The 23,217-nt window shown below is 43.5% G+C and overlaps 1 protein-coding gene across 1 annotated transcript in view; it reads left to right on the top strand.

Annotated features, from left to right (window-relative positions):
* The window catches only part of CACNA1I (calcium voltage-gated channel subunit alpha1 I), a 152,091-nt gene that overhangs the window by 61,841 nt on the left and 67,033 nt on the right, over window positions 1–23,217 (top strand). The window contains exons 4-5 of the mRNA XM_015860446.2: window positions 8,543–8,654; window positions 9,213–9,346. Of these exons, the coding sequence (XP_015715932.1) occupies window positions 8,543–8,654; window positions 9,213–9,346 (246 nt within the window). The remainder of the gene's footprint in view (window positions 1–8,542; window positions 8,655–9,212; window positions 9,347–23,217) is intronic.

The raw sequence follows: 23,217 nt of genomic DNA, 5'->3' as shown, positions 1-23,217 counted from the left end.
CCTCCATTATGCTTTTTCATTTCATTGTCACTTTCTATTAGTGCAAGTGTAGGGAGAGCGCTGGAAATCAAAAGAAAACACCCAGGCAAGGCAGAAGGGGAAAAAATCCAAACAGAAACTGAAAACATTTACCCCATCTTACCTCCTCTCTAATTCAGGAATGCAAGCAAAGTCAGAGTGGCACCAACTTTTCTAAGGTACCCACCTTTACCACAGATGCCAGTAGAGAATCAAATCTGCAGAGTGTAATCTGAAGAGTGATGCTTCTTTTTCCTTTTCTTCTTTTATACTGTTTTCTCCTACATCCATCACTAGTTCCTTTCTTCTCTCCTTCTTGATGGTTAATTGTGTAGACACTGCTGTTACAGTGCCATGTTTATCTGGTGAATATGTCGCCTTGGCTTGGCCTGCCCTGCTCACAAGTTCATTTCCTCTCCAGCTGAGTGCAAAAACAAAGACTAACTCTTTTAAGGTGTCTGCTTTACCACTGGTTCCAGTAGAGAACTGACTCTGCAGAGTCAAATCTAACAAGCAGTAAGAGCTTTAAGATTTGGATCACAGCTTGAGTTGAGGGGGCTTTCTCTGGTGGCCCTTTCCTGCCATGTTACCTCTGCAGATCCAGCTGCAGTGGGAAGCAGCTGCAGAACCTTCTGTTAGGAGGTTTTAGAGCACAGTTCTTTCAACTGTCTTGTACTATAATTATGTTTCTAGCTGCAGTTATATCCCCTCCTGCTGTGACCTTATTGAAGCTCTGAATGTGAAGCTAGGCCAGGTTTTGGACAGAGATCTCCAGGACAGAGCCAGAATGCTGCGGGAGGCACCATTTGGGGGTCAGCAGGAGGTGCAATTCCTCAAGTCAGTCCTGAACTGATCCCACAGCATGGTGGAGTATTGCTTTGCTGGCAGGAAAGAGATGCAGTGGCAGTCCTAGCCATCTGAGGATATTAAAAATCTCTTTCTTCGGGAACAGTCATTACCTCTAATACCCTGCTCAAGTTTAAATTTGGATAATTACTTTCTTCTGACCTAAAAAATAAAAGATCATTGAGAGTTGTGGGTTCTTTTTTTTTTTTTCCCCCAGATACTCTATTTTTTTTTCACACTTCCTATAGTAAAGAGCTTTGTAGGAATGTTGTACACTGTTGAACAGATGCTCTGTTGCCCCTTAAGAGCGAGATGCAATTTGGAGGTGGGTAATGACTTGTAAATGCAGAAGCTCTAGGGTCCAGCAGCTACAGGTGGGAGATGTAACCACTGATAGTAGAGCTGTCGCACCATTGATGAAGATGCATGGTATTTGTGAATTATTTGAATAAGCGTAATAATGAATAATAAATCTCTTCTGCACACATTTTTCTGAAGAAAACAACGAGTTGCTTTAGAAGACTGAGATTTTCATCCAGTTGGTGGTGTCAGCCAAACAGAATCTCTGGTGTGACTTGCTCTGGCTGTACAAACTATGGGCTCTCCTGTGCTTGCTGTGTTGAAGAGTATTGTAAACAAGGCTTTCTTCATCTCTGCAGTCTTACCTTTGATTAGAGGCCCTCAGCAGCCCGCTGGTGGCCCTACATTAGGTCAGAGCTCTCCCTTTGTCTTCCTGTTCCTGGAATACCTGAAGATTTGTCTCACTGTGCTAATACCTCTGCATATTTGCTCTTTAGATTCCTTCTTAGCCTCTTAATCTCAATCGTATGTTTCTCCTGACAGGTTAAATTCCTTTCTATTAGTTTTCATTTTGCAGGACTCAAGTGTTTAATGGACACAATTATCAGGTCTAAATTAATCACCATGAAAATAGTTTTATGAGATGAGAAATTTATTGTTTTGTTTCTGTAATGGAATAAAAAAAATCCTTTCCAAGAGCTCTCTTCAGTGCTCATTGCATCCGCAGTGGATGTGATATGATGTATGAGATGCATCTGACTTAGGTCTCATTAGTCTCTTAGCCAGCTCTGAATTTGAGCTATGCAGCCAGAAGCCCATGTGGCCTGATACTCCTCCTTTTGAGTGATCCTGGGAAGTTGGATTGATCAGAGATGCTCATTTGTGGTGTTTTCTTTTGTTGGTTTTTATCTCATTTATTCTAGATATGACTGAGTTTTCCCTCTTCCAGTAAATGTAGCTTTGGTGGAAACCCCATTCCAAAGTACAGCAATGTGGATGCATTTGTCAAGCACTTAAAATCTCTCTTCTCCTTCTTCCATGCTCCGTTGCCCTTCCTCCCAGGATCACCATCAAGGGTTGTGTAAATCTTCCCTAGTGCCTCTCAAATCAATGTTACAACCCTACCTTGTTCTGGCAGTACTGCAGTCCTTTCCTTGGCTTCAGTGATGTGAAAGATTTGAGCACCTCAGCATGCACATGCCAGTCATCTGAAGTTTGGATGCCTTGCTTTCATGTGAAGCGTGTTTATATAGCAATGTGATGAAAACAAATGTGTATGAGAGATTATGTGACACAGAAAGACCTAGAGTGTACTGACCTTGAGGGCTTGCAAAAAAAGCCTCTATGACTTGCCCTTGATGGCTTGGCTGCTTTGAAATCCCAGCACTGCAACATTTAGTGTTGGTATTTAATTTCCAGTTTACTCAGAACTCAAAAAGGGAGAGCTCTAAGTCAGGTCAAAAGCCCACAGCCTTTTTTCTCTGATGTTGAAATGTTACTCTGCACTAAAAAAAGCTGAAGAAGAAATGTTTCAGCCTTCCAAAAAAAGGATTTTAAGGCTTTTTGTTCTGAGGAATGTTTTGATCTATTTGAACACAAATATGTTTTGAGATGCGTTTTCCTTTGAATGTAACATCTGATGTTCACTCAGCTTTTTCTAGTGGGTTAGGTTAGCAGACTGGGGCTGAAGAGAAGGATGCCTGTTGCTTCTCTCAGCTTCTCTTTTATAGAAAGAAAGAAAAAAAGAAAAGACCATGAAATTCTGATGCTTTTTGATGCATTAACATAACAGAAAGGGGAAAAAGTAGTAAGTGCTAAGAAAAAAGTGGGAGGGAGTTAAAAATGAGACCCATCTCTGAGGGCTTCTGCAAAAGTCGACAGCACTGAGGGAGAGAAAATGAGAACTTCTTTCCCTGGAGCTGCTTGTGTCTCTGACCTTCGGAACACAAATCACTCCTTCCATTATAAGTGAAATATTAACTGTCGTGTAGCAGTTACAACATCCTACTGGCTTGCTAGGAGGGTCACAAAGCAGTAAAGTAAGGAAGAAATGCAGCCCTCATAGAACTTGTTTCAAAAGCAGGAAAAGAACGCAGTCACTGCAAGCCGAAATAACAGGGCAGGGCTTGCTACCTGGTGGAAAACACAGACAAGAAGGACGTAGAGAGGATCCCAAGGGGCGGGCAGAAAAAGGAGGAATGGTCATGCAAACATGGTGTCTCATCTGCAGGATGACTGCTGATATACCCATCTGGAGCTAGCTCAGAGGTGGGAGGCCCTGAGAAGGCTTGTGCATGAGTGGCCAGTGTTTGGGATGTGTGACTTCATCGTTCACACTGTGTATTTTGGGAATGTGACACCTGCTGCCGTTGTGCCAGCCATTGGACTTCTTTTCTGCATCAGGCCATGCTCTCTTTTTTGGGATAGGACTGTGACTACCTATACCACAGAGTGAGCTGACTTTTCTGTCCTGTTGTATGTCCTCTGGTAGCTAATGCATTTCTACAGCAGATTAAATGGGCCCAAGGTGTTCAGTACCCAAGTTGGCAAGGCTCTGCTTTAGGAGAGCATCATCTTGCATTATGTGTAGTAATGTTATCAAGTACTATGGCAACACGTCCGGGTCTCAAGGACACCTGCGTGTCTCCTTAACTATCTAGCAACTTATGGCTTCCAGCTTTGAGCCCATCTCAGATGGTTTGAGATGGATGGTAGTTCATCCCATGTGTGTGCTGGTGACATATTAGTGTGTCCAGTGAAATGCAATGAAGCTGGGGAAGGGTCTAGAGCACAACTGTTATGGGGAGCAGAAGAGGGAACTGGCATCATTCAGTCTGGAGAAGAGGAGTTTCAGGGGAGACCTTATCACTCTCTACAGTGACCTGACCTGAAAGGAGATTGTGGTGAGGTGGGGGTTGGCCTCTTCTTCCAGGTAACAGTGATAGGATGAGAGGGAATGGCCTCAAGTTGTCCCAAGGGAGGTTCAGGTTGGACAGTACAAAAAATTTCTTCTTTGTAAGAGGGGTGCTATAGTGGCACAGGCTGCCCAGGGAAGTGGTGCATTCACCATCCCTGGAGGTGTTCCAGAACCGTGTGGATGTAGCATGGAGGGACATGGTCAGAGGGCGTGGTGGGGATGGGCTGGAGGTTGGATTGGGTGATCTTAGAGGTCTTTTCCAACCTTGATGATTCTATGTATGTTCCCCTTGAGTGTCTCCCCATCCCTGCTGGAAAACATAGAGGAAGGTCAATGGACACACAGCAGCTGCCTCTGGCCAGCAGCTGGGTGGGCCCTGCTCAAGCTGCATAATTAGATCACTTGAACTTCGAAAGAAGTTAATTAGTAATGAAACTTCTGACTGAATCATGCAGATTGTGAAGTCTGGCTTTGTCAGCAGCTGAAATTAATTACAGGCTCAGGCACAGGGAGAAGCGGGGTTGGGGGAAGGATGCGGGGAGGCATTACCAAAAGGATGATGACAAACCTGGCTGCACACTGTTGCCGTGGTGATGAGAGGCAATCATGGTGGTTGACAGCTGTGACACATCAAAGGCAGCAGGTACTTCAAATTGCCCCCTCCACTGACCCAAGCAGGCAGCCATCCCTCCCAGCTCGACGTTGAGGACCTTGTTTACTCCTCATGCTTTCTCTTTCTTTCATTCTCTCTGTCACAGGTGGGACCCGCCTTCTCTGGGGCCCCCACCTGCCCTGAAAGAAAGACTATGTGGTGGCAGAAGGAAAGCTTTTACTAATGTCACTTTAATCGGCAGTGTCCTCAAAAAGCCTGGACAATGCTGGCAAACTGTCAGAGCTGGGATTTGAAAAACGGGGGAGGAGAAACTGTATAGCCAGCCTCTGATTTCTGAGAGAGAAGATTCATGGCTTCGTACCCCTGGTTCAAATTGCAAGGTTTTAGGGAGTTTTTTATCTGTCTGGCTGAGGGGTTGTGGATCTCAGGATCTCACCAGCTGCCTGCAGGTGCCCTGCTGGGGTCTCTGTGGTCCAGGGTGGGTTACTGCAAGGGGAGCACATGAACATCCTGGCCATGTATGCACTGCTGCAGCCAAAGCATATGTACAGAAACATGGATTTGTATAAATACATGAATATCCAGTTGGCTATTAGGAAAATTTTCTTCCTAGAAAAAGCAGTGCTGCAGTGGCACAAGCTGCCCAGGGAGGTGGTGCAGTCACCGTCCCTGGAGGTGTTCCAGAACCATGTGGATGTGGCACTGAGGGATGTGGTCAGTGGGCATGATGGACTGGTGTTCGGACTGGGTCATCTTGGGGGTCTTTTCCAACCTTCGTAATCGTATGAATATAACAATGTGACTTTAAGCCTTTTTTCCTCAACTCCTTGAGTCTGGTCATGGTATTCTTTGCTGTCAGGTTTCCGGTGTCATATTTTCTGGCTGTATGCTGAAGAAAACACTCCAGATTTTAAAGCAGTTTCTGCTTTTTGTTTTGTGTGTGTTTATTTCAGCCAGGGCTGCTGCAAGTGTTGATGGGAATAATAGATGCTTGAGGGACTACAGATGACAGAGCTGGACTATAGTCAGATGTGCCTGATGACAGGAATGGGCATAAACTGAAACATGGGAAATGTTGCTTAAATATACGAAAACAGTGAGTAAACAGTCAAGCACTGAAGCAGGCAACCCAGAGAAGTTCTAGAGGAGATGTATCTCTGGAAATACTGAAAATCCAATTGGACATGACACTGAGTAATCTGCTGTAGCTGACCCTATTTTGCTAAGTTAACCTCAGAGAGTCACACAATCACCAAGCTTGGAAGAGACCTCCAAGATCATCCAGTCCAACCATTCACCTAGCACCAATATTTCTCAATAAACCATGGCCTGAAGTACAACACATAAGCATTTCTTGAACACCACCAGCACTGGTGACTCCACCACCTCCCTGGACAGCCTATTCCAAAGCCTGACCACTCTTTCAGAGAAGTTTTTCCGAACATCCAACCTGAATCTCCCCTGGTGTAATTTGAAGCTGTTCCTTCTACTCCTATTGCTAGTTACCCAAAAGAAGGGGTTGATCCTCACCTTGCAACAATGTTCCTTCAGACACTGCCCCATACAGTGTCTCATATGGGTGTGTCCACAGTCTTGGAAGCTTGACTGTACATTCTCCTACAAATGGACCTTGAGCTTGTTTGGAGGTTCTAGCAGGGGAGCGCAGCTACCGTATACCTTTAAGCAATGAGTAGTGTGTCTCTATCAGGGAAGGTCATCTTCAGTCAAGCATGCAGCTTCAAAAGGGATGCACATGGAGCAGTGAGGGAGGAAGGGGACACCCGCCTAGCCAGCCAGATCAGCCGAATCAACCCTGGCGATCAATGGGGTGACAGATGTCATAATCAGATCACTCTCATGATTATCAGGGAGATCCCGAATCAGCTTTTCTGTGGTTCTGTGAAAGATTAAAACAACAACAATACCATTTGGAAAGTCAAGAAAGAGTTGTAGTCTTACCTGGAAGACCTATGAGAGCTAATGGAAACCTCCTTAAGTGCTTTCCTGGGCTTTGAATTGATTCATAAAAGAAAGACAAAAGAGAAAGGTGGGAGACTAAAACTGTGCCATATGGAGGGCAGTCTTCTTATCCGAGCCGTTCTGGTCTATCCTTTTCAGACAATGCCTCTGTTTTTGCAGCCCACAGTGAGGGTGGCCTCCGTGTGCTTACTTTGTACAGTGCTTGGATTCACTTTGTAAGGGATAGTGATAACGTGTTCTTGAAATCACCTTATAGCATGATTGGCACAGTAGAACTGGTGTCTTATTCTTGTCTGATTTTGCAACTGAAGGTAGCTCACTGAAAACCAGGTGGGGGAGAAGAGAAAGAATTAATAATGTTCCAGATCAGATTGTGCAGGGTTAGTCATGAATCACTGTCATAACTAGCAAGGAAGAATTGCTCAGAACAAACCATGGCTTTTGAGCGTCTTTCAGAAGTGACCACTATTTTGGGTTCAGTTCTGTGAGGAGTGAAAAAATGGGTGCACGTAGCGGGTTGTATTTTCAATAGGTATTTTCTCAGCTCTCTTAGTTTAAATTAAAAACAACAACAACAACAAAAGGAAAAAAAAAAAGCAACCCACTTTGTATGAAAATGGGAAGCAGGCAGGGATGTTTGGGAGGCATCTTAAATCACATGAGTGATGTTTCTGCCAGAGGTTGGGGGTCTGTTCTCATTAGATCTACATCACTGCTTTGCAATGCAAACACTGGAAAGAAGTCACAGAAACATGTGCCTACTTTTAGAGCTAAAACACTAATTGAATCTTGGGTAAGTGCAAATCAGTCCTGAGCTTCCTTCATTTGAAAGAGTGGGATGGTAAGGAAGAGGCAGATAGAGGCTGTGAAGGGCACAGAGAAGTTCCTCAAATGTACCATTTTTACCCACTTCTGTAACATATAAATGAAGTGGTACTTGATGAAATTAAAAGGCAACAAATTAAAAATAAATAGGAGGAAATACTTCTTAATGTAAAGTATAATTAGCTAATGTAGCTTACGGCTGCCAGCTATTATTGAGGCAGTTATTTTAGAAAGATTCTCGACAAAGGATTCAAATGAATAAGCAAAGCATCTGCAGGGATGCCACTATAGCTGAGAAAACAATTAGAAGGGCTATCAATCCTCATGCTCTAGGGCACAAACAGAACAACAGCTGGGGTCAGAAACACAATTTCCCCCCATGGTTACTGAATTACTTAATTAGGCACATGGTGATGTTCTATCCTGCGTGGGTCACTGCTGGAAGCGGAATAACGGATTGGATGACCATTGGCCTATTCCATCATGGCATGCCTTTGTCTCCAAACTCTTCTCTGAAGTGAAGAAGGAGACTTCTAGCCTTACGCTCTACTGCCTTCCCAGAAGGGTCCTACTCACTGGACTCATGCAGTGATCCAGCTGTCAGTGTCGTAGTGTTCAGTATAGCCTTTCACCAGATCCCAGAGATTTCTGCTGCATATGAGTTTAGGGCACCATGGAAGGTTTTTTGTTGTTGGTTTGTGTGTTTTGTTTTGTTTTTTTTTTTTCCTGCTGCATTTGTAATATTTGTAAGCCAACAGGAGAGGAATCTGAATCTGCTTGTGTTTAACTATGGCAACAGTCTGACTCGTGTACCCGTACTTTCCCATTTACAAAGTGCTTCTGGCTTTACCAAAGAGTAAAGAAGTGAGGAACTGAAGGAGAAAAACATAACAAACGTTTTGTATGTTTGCTATATTTTATTATGACAGATCAGCCTATCAGCAGCTATTTCCCTTAATCTTCCTGTTTTGTCATCCCAAATCTCAAGGAAGCTTATCTCAGCCATGACGCTTTTGCAGCAGTTTTCCTTGACTCTTTTCCACCTGGTTTGAGTGTGTCAGCATGATGGTGATTTTACTAAACTGCGTTACCCTGGGGATGTACCAGCCGTGTGAGGATATGGACTGCCTTTCCGACAGGTGTAAAATCTTGCAGGTAAGCACACTTCCTTCCTGTCATGATGGTCCATTAGTACAAGTCGCAGAATTTCATGTGTGTTTTCTTTCAGTGTGTGGTCAATACCTTACCAAAAGCTTGGTGAGAACATCCCTGGCAGAAAAGTAGCTTGTTATAAAAAGGGGAAAAATGGCTTTGAGGATTTGACTGTGGGGTTAGAGAGAGAGAATAAATGATGTCTACTTACGACCAGGCAATACAGACTAGTTGCTAATCCTCTTGATCCTGTGAATAAAACACGTATTCCTGACACAGGAAGGACTTGCTATTGCTGAGCCAGCACCTGCTTTCAGGTCCATTCAAAGAGGCTCTGAGCCTACATCAAGTACTTCACGTAGGAGGAATAAGTAGAGCCCCTGCTTGCTTGCTCTGACAGCAGGTAGCTATGATGCCAGCGCTGCACAGAAGAAACTTGTCCAGCCTTGTCTTCATATCATTTTCAGAAGTACTGAAATTCATGTTTGTGTCACTGTCTGCACTGAAAAGTCTCAAGCTGAGAATGTGTGCCACAATTTTTGTTGGCTCTCTGTTTGGCAGGTATTTGATGATTTTATCTTCATCTTCTTTGCAATGGAAATGGTGTTAAAGATGGTGGCCCTGGGGATCTTTGGGAAGAAGTGTTACCTTGGAGACACGTGGAACCGCCTGGACTTCTTCATCGTCATGGCGGGGTAGGTTAATAGTTTGTGCTTCTTTGTTCTGTTTGTTGAAATGTTTTCTGAAACTGAAAAGTGCTCCCGGTCTGAAAGTAAATGAAGAGTATTGGCAACCACCCTTGTTTTTCCCTAAGCTCACCAAGCTGGGTTAAGCCCCTCAAATCCTGATGGAATGGTGAAAGTAAGTCTTTGCAAAGCCAATGAATGCTACTTTTGATTTGCTGTGATGCAACTGATAAAAAAATTTCCATTTTGCTCCTACTATGGTAAATTTGCAAAACTTGAATGGGGAAGAAACAGTAGGTAAGGTAGCTTAGCTGATATCATCATCATAGTACCATAGTCGCGTGCGGGTTGGAAGGGACCTTAGAGATCGAGTCCAACCCCCCAGGATTCAAGCCTCCTGTGTAGCAGAGCGGCACTTCTACCACTTGCGCCACAGGAGGATTTGAACCCAGGGCCTCCAGTGTTGCAACGCGGCATTCCTACCACTGCGCCACTGGGGCACACATGTAGCTGTCTATCTCACAACTTCAGTAGGGTGTTAAGTTGTACCAACTGAAGAGCTAGCCCAGGAGTGATTTTGTTAGTGGAGGAGGGACAGCCTTTATCAGAGCTAAGCCAGCTTCTGTGTTTCCAACAGCAGCGTTTCAGGGTAGAAATTTATGTATTTATTTATTTTTTTACTCTGGTCCTTCTGTCTTTGTATTGCATTGCCCTCAACCATGGTACTATTGGGACAAGCTGACATTTCAGTGTTTTTTACAACAAAGTTGCTATGGAGAAGCTCTGATTTCCCCTCTGCATGTGTGAAGTGGAAAACCTACCAGGATTTGGTTATTAAATCACAGCAAAGCGTCCCTCTGTGCTATCAGTGGGCATGCTTTTTTTTCTGGAATTTGTCCATTTTCAATCACATAAAAGAAGTCAGTAATATTAATATTCTTACAGAAAAGTGGTGAAAATCTTTTCAGAGAACTTCCCCCACCCCCCCGACTTTCCTCTCCCTCTCCCCAAGGCATTAGCAGCATTTGCTGTCACCTGCAAGTGCACTGCTGACGGAGACAACAGTGAGTTCAAGCTCGCTTTGCAAAGCTTTTCCCTGAGGTGCAGAGCAGCGCTGCCTTTACATTTGCTTCTGACACAGTTGTTCTACAGAAAGATTTGGAAGTCGTTCCTCTGGAGGGGTGTATAATTGTTTGCTTCTGGGGGGAGCTGGAATTTTCAAACTCCGTTCAGTTGTAAAAGTGTGAAGGCTGATCCTCATCTGGCTTGTATGTGAAAGGAGGATAGGCAGATGAAAGCTGCAGCTTTTTGTGAACTTATGCAACATGCGCGAGATGGGAACCTTTCTTGTGGCTGAGTCTGCTGTGATTAGCATGTGATTTAGAACAGGCCTGTGTTATGGGAACTGTTTGGAAAGGAGACTTTAAAGACCATGGTACCCTTCCACTGGGATGTGCTGCACTGTGGGGTGGCTTTATTCCAGGTGGGTGCAGGATAGCTATCACACTGAAGGAAAGGCTTGGGAACTGGGGGGTATTTCTGTGCCTGGCATCCCTGTGAGCACAGTGTGATGAAGAAATGGTGGGGCAATGCTAGATGAAAACAACGAATTGTGCTTACCTCTTTCACTTGTTTCCTTCATGGAACAATGTCTCGCTCCAATTTGTAGGAGGGAGGCAAGGTTCTTTGATATGTGTATACCCAGCGTGAGATTAAGAAGCAACGGTTCAAATGTTGGTCCAACCAGTTTATTAAAGTCCTAGCCGTTTTTAGGGAGATGGGGAAGGGAAGGTAGGTGATAGGAAAAGTAAGCAAGGAGTCTTTGCAGAGAGCGAAAGAGATTGTCACCACCGTGGGTCCAGCGAGGTACACAGTAGGTCCGTGGATCTCAGGAACTCGTCTGATCACCGCAGGGGATGGGAGACAGCCAGGGAGCTCCGCAGCAAGCCGGTCCCGGGGTTCTTCCGACAAAGTTTTCCCCTCAGGGAATTCTCTGTCAAAGGTGTCTTTGGGAGTTTTTCTCCAAAATCCCCAGTTTAGCGAGGGCCTTTTATCCCCCATTTCAGTGGGGGGTTTTCTTCTTCTTAACAAACACTTCTTTGTAAAATGATTTAAAACTAACTTTTCTGACATTCCTGCCCCACAGATAAGCCAGCAAGGGTTGGAGGTCTCTGTTGCCTGACACAAGATTTACCACCTTCTGCAGGGGTCTGCTCCTCCCAGCAGCACCCCTGGAAAAGACTGCTTGTCTTGTTCCTGCTTATCTTTGCAGTCCTAAGCAGGGATGGCACGATAACACCCACCATTCACCCTCCTGGATAGTTAGCAGTTGCCTGTCAGAGTCTTATCATCAGAAAGGCCTCACGAAAGCAAACTTTGAGACAATAAAAGAAAAACAGTTCTGTCTTTTACAAACAAACTGCACCATAGGAGGCTCAAACATTTCCTTACTGGGAAGATGATGGAAGCACTGCCACAGGTTGCCCAGAGGCTGTGGGGTCTCCTCCTTGGAGATCTCTAAAACCCACCTGGCAATGGCCCTAAGCACCCTGCTCTGGGCTTCCCTGCTGGAGCAGAGGTTGGGCCAGGTGGACCCAGAGGTCCCTGCCAACCCAAACCATCCTGTGATTCTGTGAAATCCTTTCTACCTAGATCAGAAATTTCTGTCTTTATACCCATTTATGCCTTTCCCTCTGCTATCACTGCTGGGAGAAATTTGAGAAGAGAGGGAGTCTTTTGCACATCTGATAGCAGTATTAGAAATGGAGCTCATATCTGAACTCCTTTCATTGCCAAGGAGACTTAAAATCAACTCCTTAGGTATAAAATAATCACTGTGGAGGATTTTTTCATTTCAGGTCCAGAACTGAAAGAAATTTGTTTCCTGATTTCTATACAACTGTTCTTATAAGGTGTCAGGCTGAAATGATAGTAATCTCATTAGAATATCTGATCTCAAAAGACTTCATCTGCTAAAGAAAGATTTTTCCATTTAGTTATATAGAACTAATGACTATATAATGTATTTTGAGTTATAAAAGCTTGCGGTTATTAATGCATTATTCTTTGAAATTCATTAAAATTGTCTGCACTGCTTAAATCAAATCCAAGCAGAGGCTCAAATTTGCCCTTATGTAAAGAACATAGGCTTTTATTTAACCTCAGATTTAAGCCCCAGGCTTCATCCTGATTGGTCCCACACCTGGATTAGCTTGCTCTGGGTCCAAACTATGCCTTAGCCTTCAAAGCCTCCTGCATGGGGCCTTGTGTATTTTCTTTGTGCTGATGAGGTACATCCTGAAAATAAGCTCATCAGTGTTTTTCTAAAGGCCTCCACCTTTCCTTGGTCCCGATTTCTCATGGTCTACAAGAGAGGTCATAAATTCAACCCCTTACAAAACATCCAGATGATGAAAAGTAATGCACTGCCTAGCATTTGAGTGTCTCTCAGATTTGAAATACAGACTGTACTTCCCAACTCCTTCTTCCTTTCTCCCTTTCCAACTTTATACTCAAGCAGCACCCCAAGCAAAGAATCAAAGGTTGGCAGGATGAACTGTAGCCTGGAAAAGCTTAGTGCAGGTGAAGGACATTTTTGTTGGGTGGCCCTGAGTGGCTGACGTACTGGCTATCAGTGTGACAGCGTGTCTTATCAAAGAGCATAATGATTATTTGCTGCTGTTGCCCCAGACGTTGCTTTGGTTATGTAAGCCATGTGTTCAGGCATTTATATGTAGTTTCTCCTCACTTCCTTGGAAAGCCAGAAGCAATATTTTTAGTTAGCTGAATTCCCTTGTGTGCCCCTGCCCTGCTTGCCCCTGCCCCCCACGCAACCCAGCAGCTTGAGGAAGACTCAATTGTCACTAAAAATGCTCAGTTTCCATGGCAATAGGAGCTGACATCACCAGAACTTTCTCCCCTCTCACACACTCCCTCCCCCAACAACCCTCAACATGTTTTATCAGTAAGGATTAGGAAAAAAAAAACTGCACAAAACCCCCCAAACAGTGCTCCTAAAGCCTAGAGAGGTAATTTGGGTTGAATGCTCTTGTGCACGCAAGCAACAGGGGCTCACACTTGGCTTGCAGACACTTCAGTTCCCATTGCTCACTGCTGATGGGAGGTTGCAGGTTCTCTGATACTTCACGCAGGCGGTGCTCGTCACCAGCTGTCTTGGTGGGAGACCCTCTTCCCCTGCATTTGTGATTAGGTTGTGTCTGTCGTCATTTTTTTTCCCAGTGATGGGTGCTTTTGGGGGGCTTGCTCTGAAGCAACTTAAAGGGCAGATTCCTAAAGCTGAGATTACTATTTTTTGAGAGCTCAGATCATCTGGACACCACTGACACTGGAAACTTAGGCCAGTGTTGCTGCATATGTAAATTTAGGAGATGTCAATTATTTCAAAGCTGGTGCTCATCAGCTTTTTAAATCAGGCATTTCTCTAGCAACGAAGAGTGAGCAATTTCTCCTTCCTGCTCTACTCTGTGAATTGGAGTTGTGTTTACATGTGGTTGGAGATGATGCCAATGGCCCTGTGGGAAAGAGGCATCCTTTTTTCCTGTGGGAAAGAGGTCTCGCCTGGCCTCGGGATGTCAACTCCACCAGCGAGTGCTTGTTTGGCCTCTCTTGTACTTTGCAGCCAAGTGCTTTAATTAGTGATTAGAGGCAGGAAATGGCTCTGACTTCTTCTGTAGCATCCACTTGAAATGTTCTAGTATGGAATATACTTGTACAAACCATAGGTTGTTTAAGGGGGAGAGATCTTCACCGCATGGCCAGGGGAATTATTGTGATTACATGTTTGCATGTAGAATATATCCAAAGTCTTTCTTTAACTAGCTCAATAACTGAGAAAAGGCTGGTATATCTTTAACATACTGTCCCATCTTTGCCTCTTCTCCACCATCACACAACAGCTTTCCTTGTAGATTTTGTCAACTGTGATCCAATCCCATCCCATACTTGCCTTTGGGGAGGAGTGGCATACCCCATCCCTGGAGGCAGTCAAGGCCAGGCTGGATGTGGCTCTGGGCAGCCTGGTCTAGTGGTTGGCAACACTGCCCATGGTTGGCAGCCCTGCCCATGGCAGTGGGCTGAAACTAGATGATATTTGAGGTGCTTTTCAACCCAGGCCATTCTACGACTTGTGTATTTTGTAATTTTAAGAGTTGAAGGCTTGTTCAATAGACAATGGACAGCAGAGTAAGGCACACAACACTGTGTAGTCACTTCAGTGCAGTGATAATCCAGCTTATGTATTCCAGCCTTAAACTTCCCTGTTCCTACAGCCATGGGTTGGATTGCGGCAACCCATCCTATTGCAGCATCTTCCTGTTAATTCATTCAGTTCCTTTCTCCAGTGCTCCAAGTCGTGTCGATTGTAGGTTTCCCCACCACCACCATCTCCTCTTCTGAAGAAAGAAAATCCCTTCCTATTAGAAGGGACAGAAAACTTTGTTCTCAGATGTGTGATGTTACATTTGTTCATACTGCAATACACGTTATTTGCATTTCCAAAGCAGCTCACGCTGTTCTGTATTGCTGACGTATCCATTTCTTTTCTGTTTTCTCAAAAATAAGCTTCAACTGCAAAATCCATCAGTAATGTTTTTTAAAAAAATTTCTGCCAGGTTGTGATAAATAAATAAGGAACAGCGTGGCAAGAATTGTGTATTACAGTACAACTGCTCACAAATAAGTCCCCATTTACTGTTGTATGTGAGGTTTATTACTTAGCCTGTTTCCCTCTAATGTATGTCATGATGATTTCATATCATTCCAGCCATATCAGCATAATTACTTGTGTGAACCAGACTTGTAATCTCATAAGAAATTATAGCGCATTAATTTGATGATGTCTATTTTTCTTTAAACCTGTGTTGATTATGGCTAATTTTATTACCCACTTTTAATCCGTAATCTATCAAAGCCACGTATGGGTGATTTCATTGCTGTACCATGATCAGCATCAGTCCAGTCAGCCTACTGGCATCACTGTGTTTTTCAAAGCACTGGCACATCAGAATTTCTCTGGCTCTTGGATGCTTTCCCAGTTTTCTGAGACTGATCAAAAATCAGCAGAGCTGGTGTAGGACATTTCTGGCCATCTCTTTTTAAACTCTTGGTTATAAGTAGTCCAGGCCTGCTTAGAATCTTAGAATATCCCTACTTTGATAGATAAAACTGCAAATACTTGATCACAGCTGCAGTTGAAAACAGCTCATTGTCATTTGTAGTACAAATGTACCAGCTGACCTTCCCCAGAAAATGTTTTGGTTTTTTTTTTAATTGAGGTTTCTGCCTTTTTAAACAGTCCATGACAACTATGTTTTCATGTTTGTTGTACCATTTGGGGTTCATTCCGTTCTCTTACAAATTTTCTACAATGTCATCCCCTAATTTAGTATCCATTTATCCCAACTTCCTCTCTCCTGCTTTTGCTGTGTCGCTGCTTTTGCTTACTTTGTTCTACCTTTTTTAACCAGTTCAGTTTCTTGACTCTGTTTTTTAAATACTTGATTGTCATTCAGAGTTCATAACTACAGTTTTTTATCCTGTCTGGTTTGATACATAGCCTTTCCACATGTCGTAAACTTCATGCATACGGCCTTTCTCATCCACCAAGTGTATCTAGTAGTGTTGATGGCCTTACTTGGTGTGTACATAAGACATGTAATCAAGTAGTCCCAGATTTAAAGAAACCCAAACCAACCAATGAAACAAACACAAAAACCCACTGCTCTATCTTTGTTCCTTAAATGCAATGTTTGAGTTATACTGCACATTGCTGTAAATGCTGTGGAGCTGTGAGGAGATTTAGGATCAGCACATTGGCCAAACCTAACTCTAGCAGAATGGATAAGGGGAGGGGTTTTTTTTGTTTTTTTGGTTTTTTTTTTAATGAGTTACAGACTAATACCAGGAGAGCTGTTTTCTAGTGTACGCTGGACATGCCTAGTGACTTTCTTAGGGTCAGAGCATAATTCATGATGGAAAGTACCTTATAGAGTTACCTCAGAGAGTTCTGTAGTCCAATATCTTGCTGTAGGGTAAACAACAAATACAGGTCAGGTTGTTCAGAGTTATCCTCAGGTCTTCAAACCCTTGAGATGGAGGCTGAACCACCCCTCTGTGCTTCTACACTACTTCTTATCTATCTGTATATCTAGCCTGAGCCCTGTTTCTCTGTTGGACTGATGGCCACTGTGTCCAGCCCATGGACATCTTGGTGATCCTCTCCTGAACTTGATCCTATTTGTCACTTTTATCAGGGAGTCCAAAGTTGAATGTGCTGTTCTGGATTCAAGTTGCCCAGAGAAGATGCAGATGCCCCATCCCTGAATGCATTCAAGGCCATGTTGGATGGGGCTCTAGGTAACCTAATCTAGCAGTTGGCAACCTTTCCCGCAACAAAGGGCTCAGAATTAGATGGTTTTTAAGATTACTTCCAACCCAAGACATTCTATGTGATTAGCTGCAAGCAGAACAAAAGGGATAATCCCTTTCCTCATCCACTGGCTTTTCTCCTTTTGGTGCAGCATCTTCCTTCAGGGACTGTACTGTGGGAGATGCGTCACCTGCTGTTACCCAGGTCCTCACCAGCAGAGCCACTATGCAGCACTGAGGCAGAGGACCTTTCTATCCCAAGTACAGGACCTGTGTCTTTGGTGAATTCCATGAAGTTTCTGTCAGCCCATTTCCCCTAGCCAGGAGGAATTATCTTCTTGATATGACATAAAATTAATCTGCACTTTAACTATTAATTTTAAAATTGTCATTGATTCGGTACTTGAAAATGTCTTTTTTTGACAAAGAGCACTACTTCCCCTTCCTTTCTGTCCTTTTGAGCCTTCCTAGCTAGGTTAAAAGCATTGACTTTAATATTCTTTTCATGCAGATCTTCCCACCAGCCCTTTCTAATGCCATTTAGTCTGCTTATGCTCATAAAATGAACAATTCCTATTCTCTTTATTACTCGGCCCCTGGCATTGCTGTACAGATGATACTCCTTTTCTCTGCATCTTTTAGTGCCTTCATTAGCTTTGTTCTTGAGATGGAGGCTCTGCAAGGATGAGGTTTTTTCCTAATTTCACCACTTTTTTCTATGGTTTTTCAATTAACAGAGACTGTGGTCTCTCTCTCAATTTCCTAAAAATGTATCAATTTCTAATGAAATGCTGGTTAATGTTTCTGCTTCTCTAGGGGTCACTAGGTTCTTTGCAAGTCACTCATCCTACCTTGCTGACCCAGACAGTAGTTTGTTACCAAATTCCTCCATCTTCTCCTTTCACTTCTGCTCAGGATGCTCAAGGAGCTGCAAGTTTTTTGTCCACCCTCTAGAAGTTGTCTATTACCTGTGGCATAGCACGATAAAAAAGACAGTTAATTTCAAAACACATCATAGGTGAAATATCGCCCCAGAAATTTCTAAACCTTCCCAAGATTGTTTTGTGGGTTTTTTTTGGTTTTGTTTTTTTTTTTTTCCTCGTTTCAGTCACAGTATGGCAGCACAGCTATTGCGGTATCAAAATTTCTTTTCCAGAGCATCCATTCAATTCTGCATAGTTCTACAGCCCTTGGAGGAGGTTTTCTGGTGTCTCTGTACAGCTGAGATTCCATCTTGGTCTTGTCTGGTAGCCCCTTAGATTGAGCATAACTTTCTTTGCTGGCCTCTTATCCAGCTGCTTCTTCAGAAATGAGTTATGCAGCATCCATTCTGGGGACCTGGAATGCATTGCTCTGTGTTATCTGATTAATCTGTGTGATTATCATTATTTGGACTTTATCTTGCTAGTGGTTATCTATAGTCTTAGATTTCTACCTCTTCTAAATCCTTCTTTCATAGACCTGCAGTGATGCTGCTTCTCAAAACAAAATCCACTCTCCTGATCAGTTTTCACCCTTCTTCTTGACCATGCTATGCATGTGTAGAGAGCAGTGACTCTCTCCTTACTACAGAACCCCAGATTTTACACTTCTGGGACTCCAAGTTCATCCCACGGCATTTCAGCCCAGGCAAGGGGTTGAAGGACAAGAGGTATCAGTCCCCTTCTTCAAATGCCCACCCAGGCCCAGGAAACAAAGTTGTCCAAGCTGAGATGTTGCTGTGCCTGAGATGCTGATAGATGTTAATTTTGCATTATGGGGAGGTGGATTGCCTATCTTCTGTTTTCTCTTTGCTTTTAATTAACAATGGTCCTTCAGGGACCTGGCCAGAATTTGCATAGTTATGACTTTTAAAATCTCAGATCATTAAATGCTAATTAGCAGCAGTGTAAACAGAACGAATAGTCAGAAAATCTCTGTTAGCTGATCTTCGCTGCCAAATGGAAGATTGTATGAAATTGTGGCAAGTTAAGGAAAACTGTAATAAATACAGCAATTAGGTGTTTCAAGCAGCGATCAGAGAAAGATGGAAACCAGCGAGCAGCAGGATAAATAACATCTTAACCAGAGGCAGAAATATCAGAATTGCAGCCCTCCCCCACCAACATGCACTCACTTTTTCCTCCTTAATGATACTAATTATTTCATTTGCTTTCCCCTAGTAAAACTATCTGTAGAAGTGCAACATATTGAAATGAAAAGAGTCATCAAAACGAAATGAATCACAGCAGAGAGGAATCAAAACAAGGAGGCAACGGTACCCCATTGCATTATGTGTAGCTCTCAATTACTACTGCTAATACTTCACCTCCCTAAAATCTGATTCCCTACTGCACAAATCCTCGGTTTTACTAAAGTAAATAAAGTGGGCACAACCAGTAGCTTGCAGGACCAAGCAAGAAACGCTTTTTTTTCCTTTCTTTTTTCATTTATTTTTCATCTGAGCAATGAAACACAGACCTAGGAGGCTGTGCTCAGAGTCCTTGTTTTCAGAAGCGAGACCCCATCACTTGTCTTCAGTCATCTGAGCCGCCAGGTCCCTCTGGCTTTCTTATCACAGTGTGAAAACCTGCTTATGTCTTTTCATATCATGTCTCCGAAACTGTTAAGAAACTGACGTTTTCTCTTAGTGCTCAGTTTGGAGAGAATTCTGAGTGTTCAGGGGTGTGAAATAATCAGATCCCAGGCAGCCAGGCAGCAGTCTCACAGGCTCTGCAAGCTTTCAGCAAGCTTCTGTTGGTAGAGACGCTTAACATAAAATAAAGTCCTGTACCAAGGAGAAGGGTTGCAGGTTGTTGTTCCTTTTTAAAGATTACTAAGCATTGTAGCTCCAGAGCTGTATAATTAGTAATTTATTACTCCCTGAAGAGATGTCTTTCTGCTAACAGAGTTACAGCCTCATTAACATTTTTTTTAAGGGAGGAAAAAAAAAGATAATTTTGCAGCCCTCATTTTACTCGCAAGGCATTTTTTCCCCTTCTGCTTCTAACTTCCAACTTTTATGTCAGCAGAGAGTTGTCTTTATGCAGCGTGATGGGCTCTAACTTTAACAGAGATAAGCAGGACTACTTAGCAGAATGCACTGCGATTTGCAGAGCAATTTAAGGTCCCACTGTGTAATGTCTGGCCGCATCCTATGTGATGTTATCCCATAATTTCTGCAGTAGGTAATGAAAGGACTTAAACTCAGCTTTTTTTTTTGTTTGTTTTGGAGGAGGGGTTGGTTCAAGCTGGGCCATATGGGCACCAAACTGTGCAAAACCCAACTGGGTGCTTTCCTGGGCTACCTGCTGTAGGGAAGATGCTTTAGAAGGAGGGTTTGACTTCTAGCAATGCATGTGCTTTTTAATTCTCTTCCAACAGAAGAGAATGAGACCGACCTTTCTTCACATCTGCGCTGCAGCCACAGTTATATAGCTAGTGCAGAGGAACCCAGACCTTCCAGAGCTTGTTCTCGTGCCAAACACAGCAAGGAGGAAGGTTAAGGAATATATCTGCCTCCCATCATCTCCCCACAAACTGTAGTTCTTATAGAATGTACAGAGGTATTGATCTATGGGATACTCTACCTCCATAGGTTTGTGTGCTGGAGGGACACCTGGGTAAATGGTGCAGTGCCATGGTAAATGGAGCAGATTTCATCTTTGTTTTATCTGTAGTAAAAAATCAGGAAAAATGAGCATACTTGGCTGAAGGAATTCGGGGAGGAGCAAGCAAGTTGTCTTCTGTCTTGGTCGCCCCAAGTGCTCACAGATGCTAGGAACAAATGGCTGAAGTCCTCAGGCAGCAAAAGCTTCTCTCTGCACAGAGGCTTGCAGCAAGCCAGAGGCTGCAGCTCAGAAGACACAGCCATGAGATTTTGGCTTCAGTGCCAAACCCAAAGTTATTTGACAAAGAAATATGAATTGATTAGACTGCAGCTAATTAGATTTCAATTGAAAACCCCTATCAGAGAAGGGGAATTAGGCAGATTTTGAATTTAACAAAAACATATTGGCTCTGTGTCATAAGAAAAATACTGCCTCAGTATTTTTCATTAATGCTTTCAGAATTCATTTTAAATATTAATTTTTGGGTGCTAACTATCAGCAAATAGAAGTCCAAGAGTAAAGATTAAGAAAGTTAATAAATAGATAATAAAGGTGTAAGGAAATGTAAATACAAAGGGGTAAATGGTAATGTTTGAACTGTTCTAATCATGGATTTTGTTGAGGGTAATTGTGGGGAAGCCTCTAGCAAGGAACTACATGGGTATGTTACCTTTAGTTACTGTACAGTAAGATAAAGTCTGAATTTTCTGGAACTTGTGTGGCTTTTATATTCTTGCTATGTCTGCTTTAAAATACATTTATTCCTTGGTCCTGCTGGTCAGTCTGTTCTCCCAGCCAGGCACAGAGCCACGTTGGCTGAGCAATTCTGCTGCTGTTGAGCATCGAGTATTGCTCTTCCCTCCTGGGCTTCATCACTACTTGAGAAGCAGAGCGCCAAGGCAGATCCAAACCTGCTCGCAGGTGCCAAGCTGTGGCTAATGAAGCTTTTCTGCTATGGTCGAGGTCTTGTGAGCAATCTGGGTGTGTGATGCTGTGCTGTGTGCATGCACCTCTGCCCCCCAGGTGCATTCTGTCTTGTCCAGAGCTTGGCAGGGAATGGAGGTACTCCAGGCCAGGTGCTTTCTGTACAGGGTCACTGTGATAATAAATTGCTTGCTTGTTCCCTTGTGCTAGTTTGGCCTTATCTATGTTAAACTCAATGTCTCTTGTGTGTTCAGCTAAGCAGAGCTGCTTAGGTATAGGCTGATATTTATCAGCAAGACAGTGACTAAGCAGGAGGAGTCCACATTAAGAAGATCAGTAGGAAAAGGTACAAAAGAAACAAAGATGGAGACTGGAAAGGAAATAAAGGCTTGGCAAGGAAACTGAGGGACATGAGGTAAAGCAGAAGAAAGAAAAAAAAAAAGGGAAAGTCAAACAGAAGCTGGAAGTTAAGGAGGGTCAGAAGGACTGAAAGAAGATATGGAAAGGCTGGAGGCATGAATGAGTCAGAAAGATGGGGTAGTGAGGGTGTGGGATGCTTTGAGAGTGAGAAGAGGCAGAGTTCAAATGGAGAGGTGTTCCCCAGCAGACATCCACCTGCTCTATGGGGTGAATCCCATGTATGCAGCTGATGCCTCTGTCCTATTCCCCACTATGGAGGCATTTCTGCCATGCATCAGTCTTGAGCTGTGCAGTGCAGGGACAGTGAGCCTCTCAATCCTCTTTCCTTCCAGAAGAGTTTCTTAGAGAAAGTTTTGAAGAAGCAAATCTCTACTGAGGGAAGAAGAATTACTGTATAAATTCAATTATCTTGACAGCTCACTGCTCAAATTCCATCAAAGATCAAGAGCTGCTCTCCAGTTTAGCACAGTTCCAGCTTCCTAACCTGCCCCTGTGCTCACCAACCCACGCCAGAGGCCACAAAAAACTTTAGTGGTGCTAGAAATGAGCTGCCGTTTCCCTTGGGAGAGATGCTTTCCCCTTCTGCCCCATAAGAGGAAAGGACAGCTTGCAACCCACACAAACCTTTCTGCATCCAAGACTTTGTCCAACTCCTTCTGAATCATAAAGAAATGAAGCTTTTAACAAACAACATGTACCTAAAGCAGACAGGGAAAAGGGGACAAGTGATGAGGGGCAGTCGGGTCATACAGTCTACCCCTGCTCACCATGCTGAGAACCCATAGAACCATTAAGGCCGGTAAAGAGCTCTAAGATCATCTAGCCCAATCATTTGCATATCATTAATACTGCCCACTAAACCACATCCCTAAGTACTATAACACACCCTTTCCTTAAACACCTACAGGGACAGCCATCCCCAGTCCTCTGTTGTACAAGCATACTACCCTTGTGCAAAGGGAAGCGTGAGCATAAACTGACTCATAGGTATCGCTATGAAAGGCAAGAATGAGCGACCCTATGGCAATAATTACACTGGAGTTGAACTGGAGTTGTTTTGGATGCAATTTACATAGCTATAACAGGCATAACCAATTTGCAGGGATTTAAGCATCTTGGTTATCTTTCCATTATTACAGCCAAGACAAGGGGCATTGGAAGAACTGTAGGCAGGAAAGGTCTGCTGAACGAGCAGAGAAGCCCTGGGGCCTGCTAGGGCTGAACTTATTTTTGTTAGAAGTTGCTCACTGAAAAATTTAAGAGTTGCCCTTCTCTGACCCATCCTAGGGAACTGCCTGGTGTTTTCATTGGCAGCGCAATTGACTGTTCCATGCTTTTTGTAGCTAAACTGGAACACAATTGCAGCAAATCTGCAGGGCATGAGGACTCTGGGAAGTTGGCTCTCCAGTTGTCTGAACTGAACAGTTGTAGCAAGGGCAACATTCATCTTGCTTCAAAAGGACCTGCATCTATTATTTTGGTGGTTATCGCTTCTCTAGTAACACATGGATTGTGTCAAGTAGGTGGCAACCTCATTTAATTTGGTAGAGGTAGTACATA

The sequence above is a fragment of the Coturnix japonica genome, chromosome 1, assembly GCF_001577835.2.
Source record: "Coturnix japonica isolate 7356 chromosome 1, Coturnix japonica 2.1, whole genome shotgun sequence".
Classification (NCBI taxonomy): domain Eukaryota; kingdom Metazoa; phylum Chordata; class Aves; order Galliformes; family Phasianidae; genus Coturnix; species Coturnix japonica.
Note: the sequence above shows the minus strand (reverse complement) of the source record. Positions and strands in the feature narration are given on the sequence as shown.